The following is a 17,272-nucleotide window of genomic DNA, read 5'->3' on the forward strand; positions in this document are numbered from 1 at the left end:
TTGACAATAAAAATGCTGGGAAAGAGGCTTACATACCTGAAGACTTGAGAGAGAATCTTCAAGGCTTGGTACTGTTACTAATAAGGATCCTTGTTTCCTTACATTATGGCTGATATATTCCCAGGCTCTGCAACATATTAAAAACTTATATTTTAGGTTTTACCAGATACTGAACACATAAAAAAAAAAAGAAAATGACAAGAGAAAATGCAGCATAAGCAATACCTAGAAATCCAGGTGGGCAAAAGTGTTTGCCTGCAGGAAACAGGACTATAGCAGCAAATTAGAAATTGGGAAATTTTTCAGTTCAGTATTGAAGAGATTTAGCAAGATGGGGATTTGTGTTACTACCAGGTACTGTAAGGCAAAAACTCAGTTCTCAGGACCAATACACAAGGTAAAGGTGGATCAGCAGTTAACGCCCCTTAAACTCTTGATGAAGTGTGTCAAAACTGGATCTGCGGATGGAAAAGGGCTGGGGAGAGGCAGAGAGGGGAGAAGGGACGTAGAGAAAGGCCACAGAAGCCAGAAACCAAGAAAAAGCTAACAATAAAGCAGAATATGTAGATTACATTTTTAAAAATAACATCAAGAGTGAAATCATACTTTATTTGGTTGTCAAAAATATTTAATGGAAAGACTTCTGGACAATATGGTTTAGTGGGGCCAGCCTGGTTGAAAGCACAACGAAATACCATGTACATATGTATGTGCCAGAGGGCAACACCTGAGCAGTTCTGACTCACTTTAATGCAGACATGAACTGGATTCTCACGTACACGAGTCTCGACAGTGCACCCCGCTACTGGGGAGCAATGGTCAGCAAAGCAGGGATGGGCATCCCTTGCAACAGGCACGTGGGCAGCAGTGTCATTTGTATTTATTTTAGTTACAACAATTTATTAGGTTTAGTATTCTGGAGTTTATTAGGCAAAATGATACAAATGTTCTTTTTTCTTAGGCTAGATCTAAAATCATGTAGCAGTGCTTGATAACAGTCCCTGTGCTTGGGTTAGAGCTATTGTTTTGATGTGGTGCCTTAAAAATGATGTATTTTACAAGTTTATTTAATAAGAATGAAGAAGCTGAGTAAATTGGCACGGTTGGTCATGGCTCTCAAAATACTGGTAAGCTGTCACTGTAGGAGTTGTATCTGTTTTACCTAACAAAAAAATGCATTGAGGCACCTTTGAAACTAACAATTACTCTACAAATCTGGGGTGTTACCCTGCAATGAGATCTAACTTATTCTGAAGACTCAGACTTTCCTGAGTATACATTTTCTATTATTATGATATATTTCTGTTTTCTCTTATATACTAACTCCTATAGCAATATCATCCCACTTGTCCCAGATTCTAATTAAGACTACAAGTCTTTGGAGGCTGTATGTAATGCCATCTGTTCCTTTTCACTTAGTACAATACAGAATTAATACAGCTAAATGATCAGTTTCTTCAGAATGATTCCAATGTCAGAATACTTTACTATGTGTTCTAAACATTCTCTTATATACTGTCATTCATGACTATAACCTGCATATATTTAGACTTCATTGCACTAGACTAATTTAGGAGAAATGACCGAACCAACATATGTGGCCAAAACATATTCACTGAACAATGAGAGTTTGTGACTGAATGTACCAAGAAAGCTTTTAAAACAGCCCAAACATTCAGCAGTATTTCCAATATCAAGTTCACCAGTAGCTTTCACCAGTCTTCAGTAGTCTAAATCTTTCTACAATGAATCTCCAAAGATTTTAAGGTGTTTTTCTCTTTTAACTTCTTGTACAACATAAACCTGGTTAATATTTCATTCTCCAACAATTATGTAATGTTTTGGCTACTGGTCATTAACTTAAAAAGGTAAAGAGCTAATCATACTTTGTCCACTGGAAATTAAGTTTAAAGAAAGCACCATTATTATTATTTTTTTTAATTTTTTTTTTCAACGTTTATTTTTGGGACAGAGAGAGACAGAGCATGAACGGGGGAGGGGCAGAGAGAGAGGGAGACACAGAATCGGAAACAGGCTCCAGGCTCCGAGCCATCAGCCCAGAGCCTGACGCGGGGCTCGAACTCACGGAGCGCGAGATCGTGACCTGGCTGAAGTCGGACGCTTAACCGACTGCGCCACCCAGGCGCCCCAGAAAGCACCATTATTAAAACAACTTTGCTCATGTTGTGTTTCTGGTCTTTAGCCTGTGACCAAAAATTGTCACTCATTGTGGCTGAGCTTTGACTGTATGATTAGCTTTCTGTTGAACTAGTTTCTTTCTTTCTTTTTTTAATGTTTACTTATTTATTTTGAAAGAGGAGAATGTGAGCAGGGGAGGGGCAGATAGAGAGGGAGAGAGAGAATCCCAAGCAGGCTCCACAACTGTCACGGAGCCTGACGATCCCACGAACCATGAGATCATAACCTGAGCTGAAATCAAGAGTAGGATGCTTAATCATTGAGCCACCCAGGCGCCCCTGAACTAGTTTCTTTTTAAAATATTTAAATTGTTAATTTCATAGTGACCTTAACCTACTAGTAATGGGTATGGATATATGTATATATTTTTTAATATGAAATTTATTGTCAAATTGGTTTCTATACAACACCCAGTGCTCCCAGTGCTCATCCCAACAGGTGCCCTCCTCAATGCCCATCACCCATTTTCCCCTCCCTCCCACCCCCCATCAACCCTCTGGATATATGTATTTGTGTGTGTGTGTGTGTGTGTGTGTGTGTGTGTGTGTGTGTGTGAGAGAGAGAGAGAGAGAGAGAGACAGAGAGAGAGAGAGAGAGAGAGGGAGAAAGTTGGGGGCAGGGTGAGGGTAAAAGGTAAAAGGGTGGCAGGATGAAGAGGTTTAGCCATTTGAGAGTCCACTTAGTAATAACTATTTATGGTCTGTAACTATATGCCTTTTTATTTCTCTGCAGTAGAAACCTTATTGATACACTAATCCAAACATTTGTGTAATTCCCTTTCATACATATGGAAAGGAGCTTTCCTGCATCTAGAGTACACATATGCCATTATGATAAATAAAAAGCCAGCAATCCTAACTAGTCAGAAAAATCAGTGTCTCAGACTATGGACCATAGGAATTTTCCAATTAGAGGAAACTACTGGTCCTGATGGATCAAAAAACATCAAACTGTGGCAGAGAAGTCAAAAAAGTGGTAACAGATTTGCTGATTTTTCCATTACCTGAAGAGTGGAATAACTCTAGGAACCAACTATTACCACCTTAAAAATATTTTTAGTTTGATAATTAAGCACTATTTTGGTGAATATTCTTATATCTTGCTTTATACTCACAAAAATTAATTCCCATCATTTTGTGATAGAATAGCACATGAGATGTTTTTTCAAAGAAAATAAAACAGAAAAGAGTAAGTATAAACGCCCACTGGGAATAGATATTTTATTGCATCTGTGATTGCTAAGCAGGTGCTTGAGTCATGATATAATTTTATATATACCCTCCCCCCTGCAAATTAGATGTGATATTCTACAAAGTTAGACAATCAAAGTTTATTTTTATTTTATACATAATGCATTTCCTTGTTAATATAATCTTGTTGAGGTTGTTTTAAAAAATAGTTTAATATGAAAGTATTTCTACTTTATCAATCCTTTATTTTTTTTAAAAAATATGCATTTATTTAAGTAATCTCTACACCCAACGTAGGGCCTGAACTCATAACCCAAACATTAAGAGTTGCCTGATTGACTGAGCCAGCCAAGCGCCCCACTAACCCCTTTTCATACTTTGCTGAATATAGTTTAACAGATTCTTGCTTGAATAAATAACATACCTGGCCTGTTCTGCCTCATCAAGAAAATATTCGAAGACGTTATTCATTATAATAACATCAGCATTTTGCAGAAGTGAACCTTGGGTACAGATGTCTGCATGAAGCACCTAAAGAAGAATGAGTTCATTTAAGAAAACAAAGATACCGTATCATATAACCAAAGAAGAAATATTTATTGGTTCAATGATGGTGTTGAGGCAATATGAGAAGTTTTTTTTTTTTTTTTTTTTTTTTTTTTTTAAATTTTTTTTTTTTTCAACGTTTATTTATTTTTGGGACAGAGAGAGACAGAGCATGAACGGGGGAGGGGCAGAGAGAGAGGGAGACACAGAATTGGAAACAGGCTCCAGGCTCCGAGCCATCAGCCCAGAGCCCGACGCGGGGCTCGAACTCACGGACCGCGAGATCGTGACCTGGCCGAAGTCGGACGCCCAACCAACTGCGCCACCCAGGCGCCCCGAGAAGTTAACCTACTTAAAATGGGAGAAAGAACAGTATATTTAATAGTACTGTCTAGGGGAGATACTTGATATCTAATGAAAACCATAAACTTGTGAAAATTTGTTTCAGATGGATTTATTTATACATATATACATATATAAAATTTATAATTATAGTCTTTTAATCTCCAGTTCAGAGCTTTTTCTCACTATGATTATATCATTAATTGTTAAGAGTCAAAGGCCCTAGGGTCAAATTCTGGCTCCATCATCAATGGAGTTTGTATACTTAGGCAGTCAGTATCCTCATAAATAAATTGGAATATATCTACTATGATTCACAGAATCAAATGGGATCATATAAAAACAATAAAAGTAATTGATACATTGTAAAATGTTAATATGCTTATTGGCTTTGTCTAACTTTTCATCTAAAATTTACTTGATATATTATTTATCTAAAAAAGCTAACAAGATAATTTATTTAAAAAACTATACACCTAGGGGCACCTGGGTGGCTCAGTCAGTTGGGTGTCCGACTTCGGCTCAGGTTCTGTGCTGACAGCTCAGAGCCTGAAGCCTGCTTCAGATTCTGTGTCTCCCCCTTCTCTGCTCCTCCCCTGCTTGCACTCTGTTTCTCTCTCACAAAAATACATCAACACTAAAAAAAAAATTAGAAAAAAAATTTTTTTTAACTATATGCCTCATACCCCAAACAATAGAATACCTAGGAATAAATTTATTCACGGAGGTTAAAGACCTGTACTTTGAAAGCAAACACTGATGAAAGAAATTCAAGATGACACAAAGAAATGGAAAGACATTTCATGTTCATGGGCTGGAAGAACAAATATTGTTAAAATATCTATACTACTCAAAACAAGACTTAATGGAATCCCTATCAAAACACCAACAGCAATTTTCACAGAACTAGAACAAACAATCCTAAATTTTGTATCGAATCACAAAGGATCCTAAATGGCCAAAGCAAACTTGAAAAAGAAAAACAAAACTGGAGATAACACAATTCTAGACTTCAAGTTGTATTACAAAGTTGGAGTGATCAAAACAGTATGGTTCTGGCACAAATATAGACACCTAAATCAATGAACAGAATAGAAAACCCAGAAATAAATCCACAACTATGTGGTCCATTAATCTTTGACAAAAGAGGCAAGAATATGCAACAAGAAAAAGACAGTGTCTTTAACAAATGGTGTTGGGAAAACTGTACAGCTACATGCAAAAGTATGAAACTGAACCCCTTTCTTATACCATATGCAGAAATAAACTCAAAATGGAGTAAAGACCTAAAGGTGAGACCCAAAACCATAAAAATCCTAGAAGAGAGTACAGGTAATAATTTCTCTGACACTGGCTATAGCAACATCTTTCTAGATAGATCTCCCAAGGCAAGGGAAACAAAAGCAAAAATAAACTATTGGGACTATATCAAAATGAAAAGCTTCTGTACAGCAAAGGAAACAATCAACAAAACTAAATGACAAACTCCTGAGTGGGAAACGATATTTGCAAATGACATATCTGATAAAGGGTTAGCATCCAAAATCTACAAAGAACATATAAGACTCAACACCAAAAAACCAAATAATCCAATTAAATGGGCAGAAGACATGAACAGACATTTCTCCAAAGAAGACGTATAGATGGCCAACAGACACATGAAAAGATGCTCAACATTACTCATCATCAGGGAAATGTAAATCAGAACTACAATGAGATATCACTTCACATCCGTCAGAATGACTAAAATAAAAAACACAAGAAACGACAAATGTTGGCAAGGATATAGAGAAAAAGAAACCTTCATGTACTACTGGTGGGAATGCAAACTGAGGCAGCCACTGTGGAAAACAGTATGGAGGTTCCTCAAAAAGGTAAAAATAAGACTCCTGGATGATCCATTACTCGCAGTACTGGGTAGTTACTGAAAACATATAAAAGCACTAATTCAAAGGGACACGTGCACCCCTATGTTTACTGCAGCATTCTTTACAATACCCAAATTATGGCAGCAGTCCCAGTGTCCACCAACAGATGAATGGATAAAGAAGGGGTGGTATATGTATGTATGTGTATATATATATACATACATATGTATATATATATATATACATATACATATATATATATATACACACACATACATATATATATATACACACACACACACAATGGAATATTAGTCATAAACAAGAATGAAATTTGCCATTTGCAGTAACATGGACGGAGCTAGAGAGTATAATGCTAAGTGAAATAAGTCAGAGAAGGACAAATACCATATGATTTCACTCAAGTGTGGAATTTATGAAAACAAATAAAGGGAAAAAAGAGAGAGACAAAGTAAAAAACGGAATCTTAACCTTAGAGAACAAACTGATGGTCAGCAGAGGGGAGGTGGGTGGGAGGATGGGTGAAATAGGTGATGGGGATTAAAGAGTACACTTATCATGATGAACACAGAGTAATGTATAGAATTGTTGAATTATTATATTGTACACCTGAAACTAATCTAACACTGTATGTTAACTATACTGGAATTAGAACAAAAAACTTAATAATAAAAAATAAAAACTATAGGGGCGCCTGGGTGGCGCAGTCGGTTAAGCCTGAGACTTCAGCCAGGTCACGATCTCATGGTCCGGGAGTTCGAGCCCCGCGTCAGGCTCTGGGCTGATGGCTCAGAGCCTGGAGCCTGTTTCCGATTCTGTGTCTCCCTCTCTCTCTGCCCCTCCCCCGTTCAGGCTCTGTCTCTCTCTGTCCCAAAAATAAATAAACGTTGAAAAACAAAAATTAAAAAAAAAACAAAAAACAAAAAACAAAAAACTATATACCTCAAAAAATTAACCTAGACCAGAATCAACAAATCTTACAGAGCACAGGCAAGATAACAAGAGAAAACATCTATTTTCTGAAGAGCAAAACAAACCTCTTTTCTTTAAAAAAATTTTTTTAAATGTTTATTTATTTTGGAGAGAGAGAGAGACAGAGTGTGATCAGTGAAGGGGCAGATAGAGAGGGAGACACAGAACTGGAAGTGGGCTCCAGGCTCCAGGCTGTCAGCACAGAGCCCATCTCAGGGCTTGAACTCACGATCTGTGAGATCATGACCTGAGTTGAAGTCGGAGGCTTAACCAACTGAGCCACCCAGATGCCCCAGAACAAACCTCTTTTCATTTTAAAAAGAAGAGAAAAAGTTAAACTATTTTGTATCATATGATTTCTTTGGTCTTACAAATAAATACTGTTCAGAATGTTGTAGAGTCTGATTCTTAACATATTAAAAAAAATTTATTGTTAAGTTTTATTTATTTATTTATTTATTTGGAGCGAGCATGAGCAGGGGAGGGGCAGAGAGAGGGAGAGAGAATCCCAAGCAGGCTCCGTGTTGTTAGTACAGAGCCTGACACAAGGCTCAAACCCATTAACGGAGAGATCATGACCTGAGCCAAAGTCAGATGCCCAACTGAACTGTGAAATCCCGACCTGAGCCAAAATCAATTCAGATGCTTAATCATCTGGGTCACCCAGGCACCCTTGATTCTAAACATATTTTATTCTTTAAGTAGTAAAAATACTAAAATAGTTTAAATTAAGTGGGTCTGTAGTCTCTGAACCACACCTTTGACATGTTGTTCCTGAACACACTTAGAAAACACTCATTTTAAAATTTCTTAAAAAAAAATGTTTTTGGGGGGCACCTGGGTGGCGCAGTCGGTTAAGCATACGACTTCAGCCAGGTCACGATCTCGCGGTCCGTGAGTTCGAGCCCCGCATCAGGCTCTGGGCTGATGGCTCAGAGCCTGGAGCCTGTTTCCGATTCTGTGTCTCCCTCTCTCTCTGCCCCTCCCCCGTTCATGCTCTGTCTCTCTCTGTCCCAAAAATAAATAAACGTTGAAAAAAAAAATTTTTTTTAACGTTTATTTCTGAGAGACAGAACATGAGTGGGGGGAAGGGCAAGAGAGAGGGAGGTACAGAATTTGAAACAGGCTCTAGGCTCTGAGCTGTCAGCACAGAGCCCGATGTGGGGGCTAGAACCCATGAACTGTGAGATCATGATCAGAGCCAAAGTCTGACACCCAACTGACCCAGCCACCCAAGCTCCCCTCACTTTAAACTTTCTAAACATGTTGCTGAGATATGAAATAGGTATGCAAATTAACCTATGGATATAGTATAGCTCTCATATAGTTTCCTCTTTTTCTTTCCTATCTCTGTTCACTCTCTCACACCTCATCCCACAGATAGGGTAAAAAAATATGGTGCATCAATTAATTATGGCAACCAATAGAGGTCCCAGGGCAACCCCTCAAAATGGCTCTGGACAAACTGGAATGCTAACAAGGCAAAGGCCACAAGCCAACCAAAATCAATTTAACCAATTTTTAATGGATACCTCCTATATATAAGATACTATGCAAGGAGATATAACATGATGAATGAGATACACTATCTATACTCAAATACTTTATAATCTAGTAATGGGATGAAACAGCTATGCTGGTAACTCTAAATCCCATCAAAGGAATAAGCAAGATATGAATAAAGGAAAATTCACCTTTAGCCTAAAAGAAAGGGAAGAATTTAAATCAATGGGTCTTTTCATAAAGTGCGTAAGACACATGGTATGTACTCTAGTACTTTCCTGAAACCCCATTATAATAAAAATATAGGGTTTTTAGAAAAGAAGATGTATACCTACAAGGATGAAGAGAATAGGAAAGCAAACAACTGACATAAAATTTATAAGTTAAGGGGGTGCTTTGGCCGGCTCAGTTGGTAGAGCATGAGACTCTTGATCTCAGGGTTGTAACTTCGAGCCCCATGTTGGGTGTAGAGATTACTTAAAATAAAATCTAAAAAAAATTAGTATGTTAGGAAAAAAAGAGGAACTAATAAGGAATTTAGGACCAGAAAAATCTGATTTCTAAGTAGATTATGTATCTATAATTCTAAATATTCTATACATATCTATAATTCTACATATTTAGTTATATACATAATTCTATACATATATCTATAATTTTATATAGAATAAAAATACGTATCTATATATAAGCACATATATATCTATAATATACATATATTCTATATATTTCTAGACATATAGAAAGCAAAGATCCAGCCTTGATTTATACTACAGAATCTTTAAAAGGCTTATATTTGGTGATACTGGGCATTTCTGGGTGAAGGAGTACAGACAAATGCTAAAAATAAGGTAATTTGGTTGAAAGTCAGTTTTAGAAGCACCCAAACCCCTATACACCTCTGCCCTCCCCAGCAACAGAGGTTTATTCTCTGCAAAGGATAAAATGCAAAGGTGTCTGGGTCAGGGGATATCAGGACTAGCTGAAAGAAAGGCTAATGTACTGAAAACAAGGGAAGTAAGGAAATAACGCAGACAGGATGCTGTGAATCCCTCACGTCTCAATTCTTTTCCTCTATCCCTCAGTCCCCAGGATGTTGTTTGCCATTTAGTAAGGAGACTGGAAAGGTTTTCTCCGGGCAATCAGACAAGCCCAAGAGGAAAGATCTTAAGCTACTTTATCAGATATTCTCCAACTAATTAACTACCCAAACAAGATCACTCAACAGTGAAGCCCACAGTGCTCAGAATCCCCACCTAAGTGCTGAGAAATTCAACCAGCCTTTTTGTTTCTCACTTTCAAGTATGAACAGACAACCAAGGATTCTTAGACTTCTGAGGAAAGTCCTGTCAAAAAAGACCAAACACAAACTACAACAAAACAAAACACAGAGACTGAGCCTTAAAGGGTGGGTGGGTTTCAACAGATACTATAAAAAATAGTCCTACAATTCCTTTCTGTTGATCTTAGGGCCTCTCAAACACAACAATTATCTTTAGCATCAAGGAAGGAAACTGTGAAGGTTGCCAATAAAATGGTATAAAAACAGCTTTCTGCCATTGGGTTACTAATAGCCACCGAAGCCACAAGCTGGGAAAGTATGTGGGATGGGCATGCATCCACATATACTCCTTTGAAAAGTAAGGGGTAAAAATCTTTTAAAATGTAAATAAATGCTTTTTTTTTTTTTTTTAAGTTCATTTATTTAGAGAGGGAGAGCATGCACATGAGCAGGGGAGGGGCAGAGAGAGACAGGGAGAGAGAGAATCCCAAGCAGGCTCTGTGAGGTCAGCACAGCACCCCATTTGGGCCTCAACCTCACAAACTGAAATCATGACCTGAGATGAAATCAAGTCAGATACTTAACCAACTGAGCCACTTGGGCTCCCCGTAAATGTTTTATATAACTTTATCATCTTCTTTAAAAAAATAATAATAAAGTATTTGGTTGTCCATTTATAAACTATGATTCTCAGAGGTCCTGATTTTTATTTATTAAAAAAACATTTTTTTAATGTTTATTTTTGACAGAGAATGAGCACGTGAATGGGGGAGGGGCAGAGAGAAAAGGGTGCAGAGGATCCCAAGCAGCCTCTGCTGACAGCAGAGAGCCCAATGTGGGGTTCAAACTCATAAACCATGAGATCACGACCTGAAGTGACATCAGACGCTTAACCAACTAAGCCACCCAGGTGCTCCAGAGGTCCTAATTTTTAAATCTCAATTTCCAATGAAATCGACACTACTGTTAGTTATGTGATTCTTATTATCCAAGAGCAATGTGTTTTCGTTCACTAAATATGGGATAGTGAGAACAACCCATGAATTTTTTTACTGGACAATAAATTTACTTTAATCATTTGTCTATTTCTAAGATGAGAAAGAGACAGAGAGAGAGAGAAAAAAGAAAGTTTGGAAGGAGGAAGACCATGAAAAAATTTCCTTCAGTAAGAAAGGGGAAGACTAGACCTCAATTGTACTGAGATATCTGTCAACATCAGATTGCCCTTAACACCAGAGAGCCTTCGATGCTCAATATTTCCCTGCGTTGCCACTAGAAGTATAAGATTGTCACTCAAAGGGTAAGAATTACTGCATTAAGCAAAAAACTTCCTTTCCCCCTTTTGGTTATTTTTGCCCTTACATACAGAAAAAGAGAAAATTTCTGTTGTAGCCCAACCCAGGACATCATTCCCCTTGAACCGCCATTCTGTGGCATCCACAAAGCCTCCTGAAAGCTTAGAAAAAGAAGATAAAGAACTGAGAGTATTAATTTTTTTGCTTACTTTCAACGTAAGAATTTAATTAAATACACTTCTGACCAACATCTCAAGGTTCAAAAATGCTACCAAAACTGTACTAAAGTGGAGATGAAAGAGATTAAGAAAAAAATTCCACTTTCTAATAACACTGGGGAGGAAGAGAAATAGGAGTGGAAGATAATTATAATTACATTCATCTTTATTAATGTTTTAAAATATTAAGTCAACTCCACCTATTTCTACACAACAGCAACCAAGAATAGATTCAAAAAGATTTTCTAGGGGCGCCTGGGTGGCGCAGTCGGTTAAGCGTCCGACTTCAGCCAGGTCACGATCTCGCGGTCCGGGAGTTCGAGCCCCACGTCAGGCTCTGGGCTGATGGCTCAGAGCCTGGAGCCTGTTTCCGATTCTGTGTCTCCCTCTCTCTCTGCCCCTCCCCCGTTCATGCTCTGTCTCTCTCTGTCCCAAAAATAAAATAAACGTTGAAAAAAAAAAATTAAAAAAAAAAAAAAAGATTTTCTAACTCCAATTCAGAAGAAACTTGGCTAAATTATGGTATAAGATAGACAACAGAAATATACATATATATAATTTTTAATGTTTATTTATTTTTGAGAGAGAGAGAGCGAGCGAGCAGAGGAAGTGCAAAGAGAGAGAAACATACACACACAGAATCTGAAGCAGGCTCCAGGCTCTAAGCTGTCAGCACAGAGCCTGACACGGGGCTTGAACTCACGGACCGCGAGACCATGACCTAAGCCGAAGTCAGACGCTTAACTGACTGAACCACCCAGGCGCCCCTATAACAGAACGTATATTTAAAAGGGTACCTTTAATACAGCTTAGGAAACACAGTCAATGGTACTGTAATAGTGCTGTGTGGGGACAGATGGTACCTATGCTCATGGTGAGCACAGAATAATGTACAGACTTGTCAACCACCATGTTGTACACCTGAAACTAATGTAACGCTTTGTGTCAACTGTCCCTCATAAATAAATAAATAAATAAATAAATAAATAAAAGGGTACCTTTATTCTGTCAGTGAACTGGTATTTTTTAATAACCATTTCCTGCAACTGGCAGAAATCTCCATTCAGTTCTACTCCATATAGTTGCAGTGCTGAACTGTAAAGATAACCCTGAAAAAGAAGACATACTGTGATGCAAATTAATTAACTGTGAGTTCATTTCTACCTAAAATTTAAAAAATCAAACTTAAAAAAAATGGAATTCAATAAAGTAAAAATAAAATGAAAAATAATAACTTGTAGTGTATGTAAAACACTTCAACTTCAACACTACAACTTCAAGAACTTAAAGACTCTTACTGATCAAGACCTTGATTGTAGTTTATTAATTTCTATTATTTAAAAGCAATCATGTTTTGAAAGATTGATCTCTTCTTACTTTTCCTGATAAAGCCGTGCATTCAACAAAGTTGGAAGTGAGAAAAGTGATCACATACAGATTCTCTGTTTAAATCCCTATTTCTTTAATTTCTTGGAAAGTTTTATCAGGGGAAATCAAGAAAGGAGTTAACCCGTGGGGAATATAATGGAAAATCATGCACAGTTTGACACTAAAGGAAGGTGGCTGGAGATGTGTCCTGTTGGGCTTAGGGAAGTCAGTCTGGTGTCTGCAATCTGCCAAAGATAACTGACCAATCAGTCAACAAGAACAATCAAGAATGGACTAGATATTATAACGTATCCATTTTTGGTCGCAATTACAAAAAAAATAATATGGAAGGAAAGGCAACTCATATTCTGAATATCATTTTACATCAACTAACACCCATGTATAAACCAGATTTGTATTCACAGCTCATGATGGATTTTTAGAATATGTTCAACAGAACATATGTAGGTATTCAAAAATTTCTGTTGAATCATTAACCATATTAATAGGGAGAAAAATGACAATATGTTTAAATTTATTAACGCTGCCACATACCTGCACAGCCAGATTTCTTTCAGCTATATACTCTTGAACAAATCAGAAAATGGACAAGAGTGGAGCAAATATGGTAAACAATCATAATCTCTAATGTTCTCCAAACAAAACCATCTGACAATCTGTATTTTCTACTACAGATATCATTACTAATTATAGAATGTAAGTCTTAACACTAAAACATAAACTAAGCACTAAAGAGTTAACTTTCTGATTAGAGCAGCAATGGATGCTGGGAACTGATGGTGTCTGTTTCTGGTATGAGTCTCTACTGCTGTTGGCCACATGTTTTAACAAGTCTGCTAATGACAACCAGAAACCACATTTAAGTTTTTTGATAAAGCCATTTAAGAACATTAGAAATACTTGTGATTTGAATTTTTTTAAAAAGCCACCTTGAAGTGATACTTCAGAAACAAATGTCTCCGTTCAAACTTGAATCACAGAAAATTGGAGCAAGATGTGTCCTTGGATATTATTTAGTTAGCTTATTTACAGGTGAGGAGCTTGAAGCCAGGGTGTTAAGTGACTTGGTTATGGCCATATGCAATTTCCTAGGTTAGGTAAATTTTATAAAAGTTTTACTAAAAGCTCTTACCAAACCTCAGTCCATCAGTAGTGATGGGCAAAACAGCAAAGTGTTATGAGGGTCACCTGCTTCTGTTTTGTTGCTATTCCTTCATTTGTGTCACAGAGGCAAACTAGTAAAGGATATCAGAGAGCTGGCCTTTGAAATTCCAAGTCCAGTATACTATTTTAACCTCATTATTCTGTTACTCTAATAAATAAAGCCAAGCTGTCACCTTGGATGGTGGCAGGAAAAATTGTTGCTAGCAGGAGAAGAAAGTATTTTCCAAATGTTGAGTGTGTCCACAAGCTGGACTTTACCCCATAAAGGACTGTGCCAAGCCTGGAGCCAACGTCAACCAAGACCTTTCCCGACAGATCAGGGAGGACATGATGATAAATGAACTTCAATTCCATGAGGGAGAAGGAATGAGAAATAAATCCTGGAGAATTAGAACAGAATAAACATCAAATTGTACTTGGGTATTAAATATTCTCTTCTGTATTTTTAATTCTTTTAACCAAATTTATAAAGCATATTTCTTTTTTCTTTTTTTTACTGTTATTTTTTAATATTTTAATTATTTTTGAAGGGGAGAGAGAGACAAAGCATGAGCAGGGGAAGAGCAGAGAGAGAGGGAGACACAGAATTCGAAGCAGGCTCTAGGCTCTGAATTGTCAGAACAAAGCCTGATGAGGGGCTTGCACTCACGAACTGTGAGATCATGACTGAGCCAAAGTTGGACACTTAACCGACTGAACCACCCAGGCACCCCTCTTTTGTAATTTTTTAAAATGTTTATTTTTGAGAGAGAGAGAGAGAGAGAGAGAGAGAGTGAGAGAGACAGAGAGAGAGACAGAGGGAGAGAAGGAGGAAGGGAGGGGCAGAGAGAGATGGAGACACAGAATCTGAAGCAGGCTCCAGGCTCTGAGCTGTCAGCACAGAGCCTGATGTGGGGTGCGAACCCACAAATGGTGAGATTATGACCTGAGCTGAAGTTGGATGCCCAATAGATTGAGCCACCCAGGTGCCCCTATAAAGCATATTTCATGTTTTTCTCTTCATCAACAAAGGCCATTCAGAGGTTATTTAGAAAAAATTAATGTGATAATTTTGTACTCATTCACTCTGAGCTGTATTAGAGAAGAATAAACATGAAGTCTCTGACATTTAGGGAACAGCTACTTAGCAACCTGTCCCTATCCCTGTGCCCCTCACTTGCTTGTCCTTGGTTTTTCCCTTCTTTTCCTTAGGACTCTTATTCTGTGGGATGCTTCCTAACTCGCATACCATCTGGCTTTCTCCCCTTATCCCAGAGCAACCACAGAACAGCCACACACTACTGAATAGAACACACACTATCAAATGAATGACCATCTCTGGAGTTGTGCAGTGTGGCAGCCCTGACCAACCTAAAATGTGTTCTGGAGTGCAGGAGGAGGCTGGTGTGAGGGGAGGCGAAGATATTCCCATAAATTATTTTTATTTCTGAGTTTAACTGCTACAATTTTTTAACTGTTACAAGCCTCCTAGCTCATCTCACTCCATTGTTTGTGTAATCAAGTATCTGGAAGAGCCTGAGTATATTTTTTAAAGACTTGCTATATTGTGTTCTACATAATACAATGGTAGGAAGGGGAGATACTTTGGCTATAAGTAATAGATGGTGGCAAAGAAAATGGGAAGCAGGCAGGCTAATCCCTTGGAAGGAAATAAAGCGTTTGACCACTACTATCCTTTTCTGCCTAGAATCCTCATCCTCACTACCCTCTTTGTCACATTAGTGCTTCTGCCTTGGGTTACAGAGTCATCATTAGTGTCTTACAGCTAGACAAGCCTCTTTTCATAGAAGGAGAGTTCCACAAGATGATAGTTTTTTCAGATTCACTGTAGTTATATGGGCTGGCCTGCACACCTAGTCACTATTTACAACCTGATTTCTATGGGAAAATGCATCTATTTTCCCACAAAATGCTTTGTAATTTTCAAATTTCTATGTGTCAAACATATCTCTTCTTTAGACTTCTGCAAATCAGATCTGATATGGTATTACAGTTGTAATTCACTTTTTAGTTTTCCTTTTATGGTTCTTATCTAAGTCCTTTTCTATTCTTGAATTTTAACTATCTCAAATGGAAATTGTGAGTACTATCTAAAAATAGAATCTTAAACAAGTAAATCAGGGAAGTTTAATTCCCCATTATAATATAGAGACAATATATTTGTATTAGCAGCACATTACAAATTTGGTAGTAGTCAACTTTTGACAATGATATTATCTGAGATCAGTAATATCAACACAAGATTACTTACCTGGAGGGGTAGGCCACTATAAGCAATAACTAAATATAAGTGACCAGGAAGATTGAAATAGCATGTCTAAAGCAACAGCCTAGATGATCATATCCAATTTGAACAAAGAATATATTAACAGAAGAGTTAGCATATTAGCAGCATGGGGTTAGTCTAGCTTCCCATTTGAGACATAAGTGTTGCATCTTAGGGGCAGAGATGCAAGAGACTTTCTGTCACTAGAGCTGTACTCTCGTATGGACTGGAGATGTTTCACTAAGTCAAATCATGGCCTGAATAAACTCTTTCTCAAGATCATCTTTTTAAGAAAAAATTTAAAAAAAAAGTTTTTTTAATGTTTATTTTTGAGAGAGAGAGAGAAAGAGAGAGAGAGAGAGAGAGAGAGAGAGAGAGAGAGAGAGAATGTGAAGGGGCAGAGAGTGAGAGGGAGACACAGAATCCAAAGCAGGGTCCAGGCTCTGAGCTGTCATCACAGAGCCCAATGCAGGGCTTGAACCCACGAACCATAAGATCATGACTTGAGCTGAAGTTGGACACTTGATCGATTGAGCCACCCAGGTGCCCCTAAAATTTTTTTTAAATGTTTATTTACATTTGAGAGAGAGAGAGAGAGAGACAGACAGACAGACAGACAGCCAGTGTGAGTGGGGGAGGGGCAGAGAGACACAAGGGGAGACAGAATCCAAAGCAGGCTCCAGGCTCTGAGCTGTCAGCACAGAGCCCCATGAGGGGCTCAAACTCATGAACGGTGAGATCATGACCTGAGTCGAAGTTGAATGCTTAATCAACTGTGACACCCAGGTGCTCCCAAGATTATCTATCTCTGTCCTCTGAATCCATGCCCATCCAACAATATCTGGTTACTATCTTTTTTTTTTTTTAATGTTTATTTCTGAGGGAAAGAGAGAGACAGAGAGAGCACAAGGAAGAGACAGAGAGAGAAAGGGAGACATAGAACTCGAAGGAGGCTCCAGGCTTTGAGCTGTCAGCACAGAGCCCGATGTGGGGCTGAAACTCGTGAACTGTGATATC

General features: G+C 37.9%; 1 protein-coding gene across 1 annotated transcript in view; it reads right to left on the reverse strand.

Moving 5' to 3' along the window:
- LOC122469002 overlaps nt 1-17,272 on the reverse strand; it is a 42,864-nt gene that overhangs the window by 2,565 nt on the left and 23,027 nt on the right. The window contains exons 4-7 of the mRNA XM_043555989.1: nt 14,248-14,369; nt 12,435-12,545; nt 3,814-3,920; nt 37-127 (exon numbers count right to left, since the gene is read on the reverse strand). Of these exons, the coding sequence (XP_043411924.1) occupies nt 37-127; nt 3,814-3,920; nt 12,435-12,545; nt 14,248-14,369 (431 nt within the window). The remainder of the gene's footprint in view (nt 1-36; nt 128-3,813; nt 3,921-12,434; nt 12,546-14,247; nt 14,370-17,272) is intronic.

Source organism: Prionailurus bengalensis, chromosome B3, assembly GCF_016509475.1.
Source record: "Prionailurus bengalensis isolate Pbe53 chromosome B3, Fcat_Pben_1.1_paternal_pri, whole genome shotgun sequence".
NCBI classification, from domain to species: domain Eukaryota; kingdom Metazoa; phylum Chordata; class Mammalia; order Carnivora; family Felidae; genus Prionailurus; species Prionailurus bengalensis.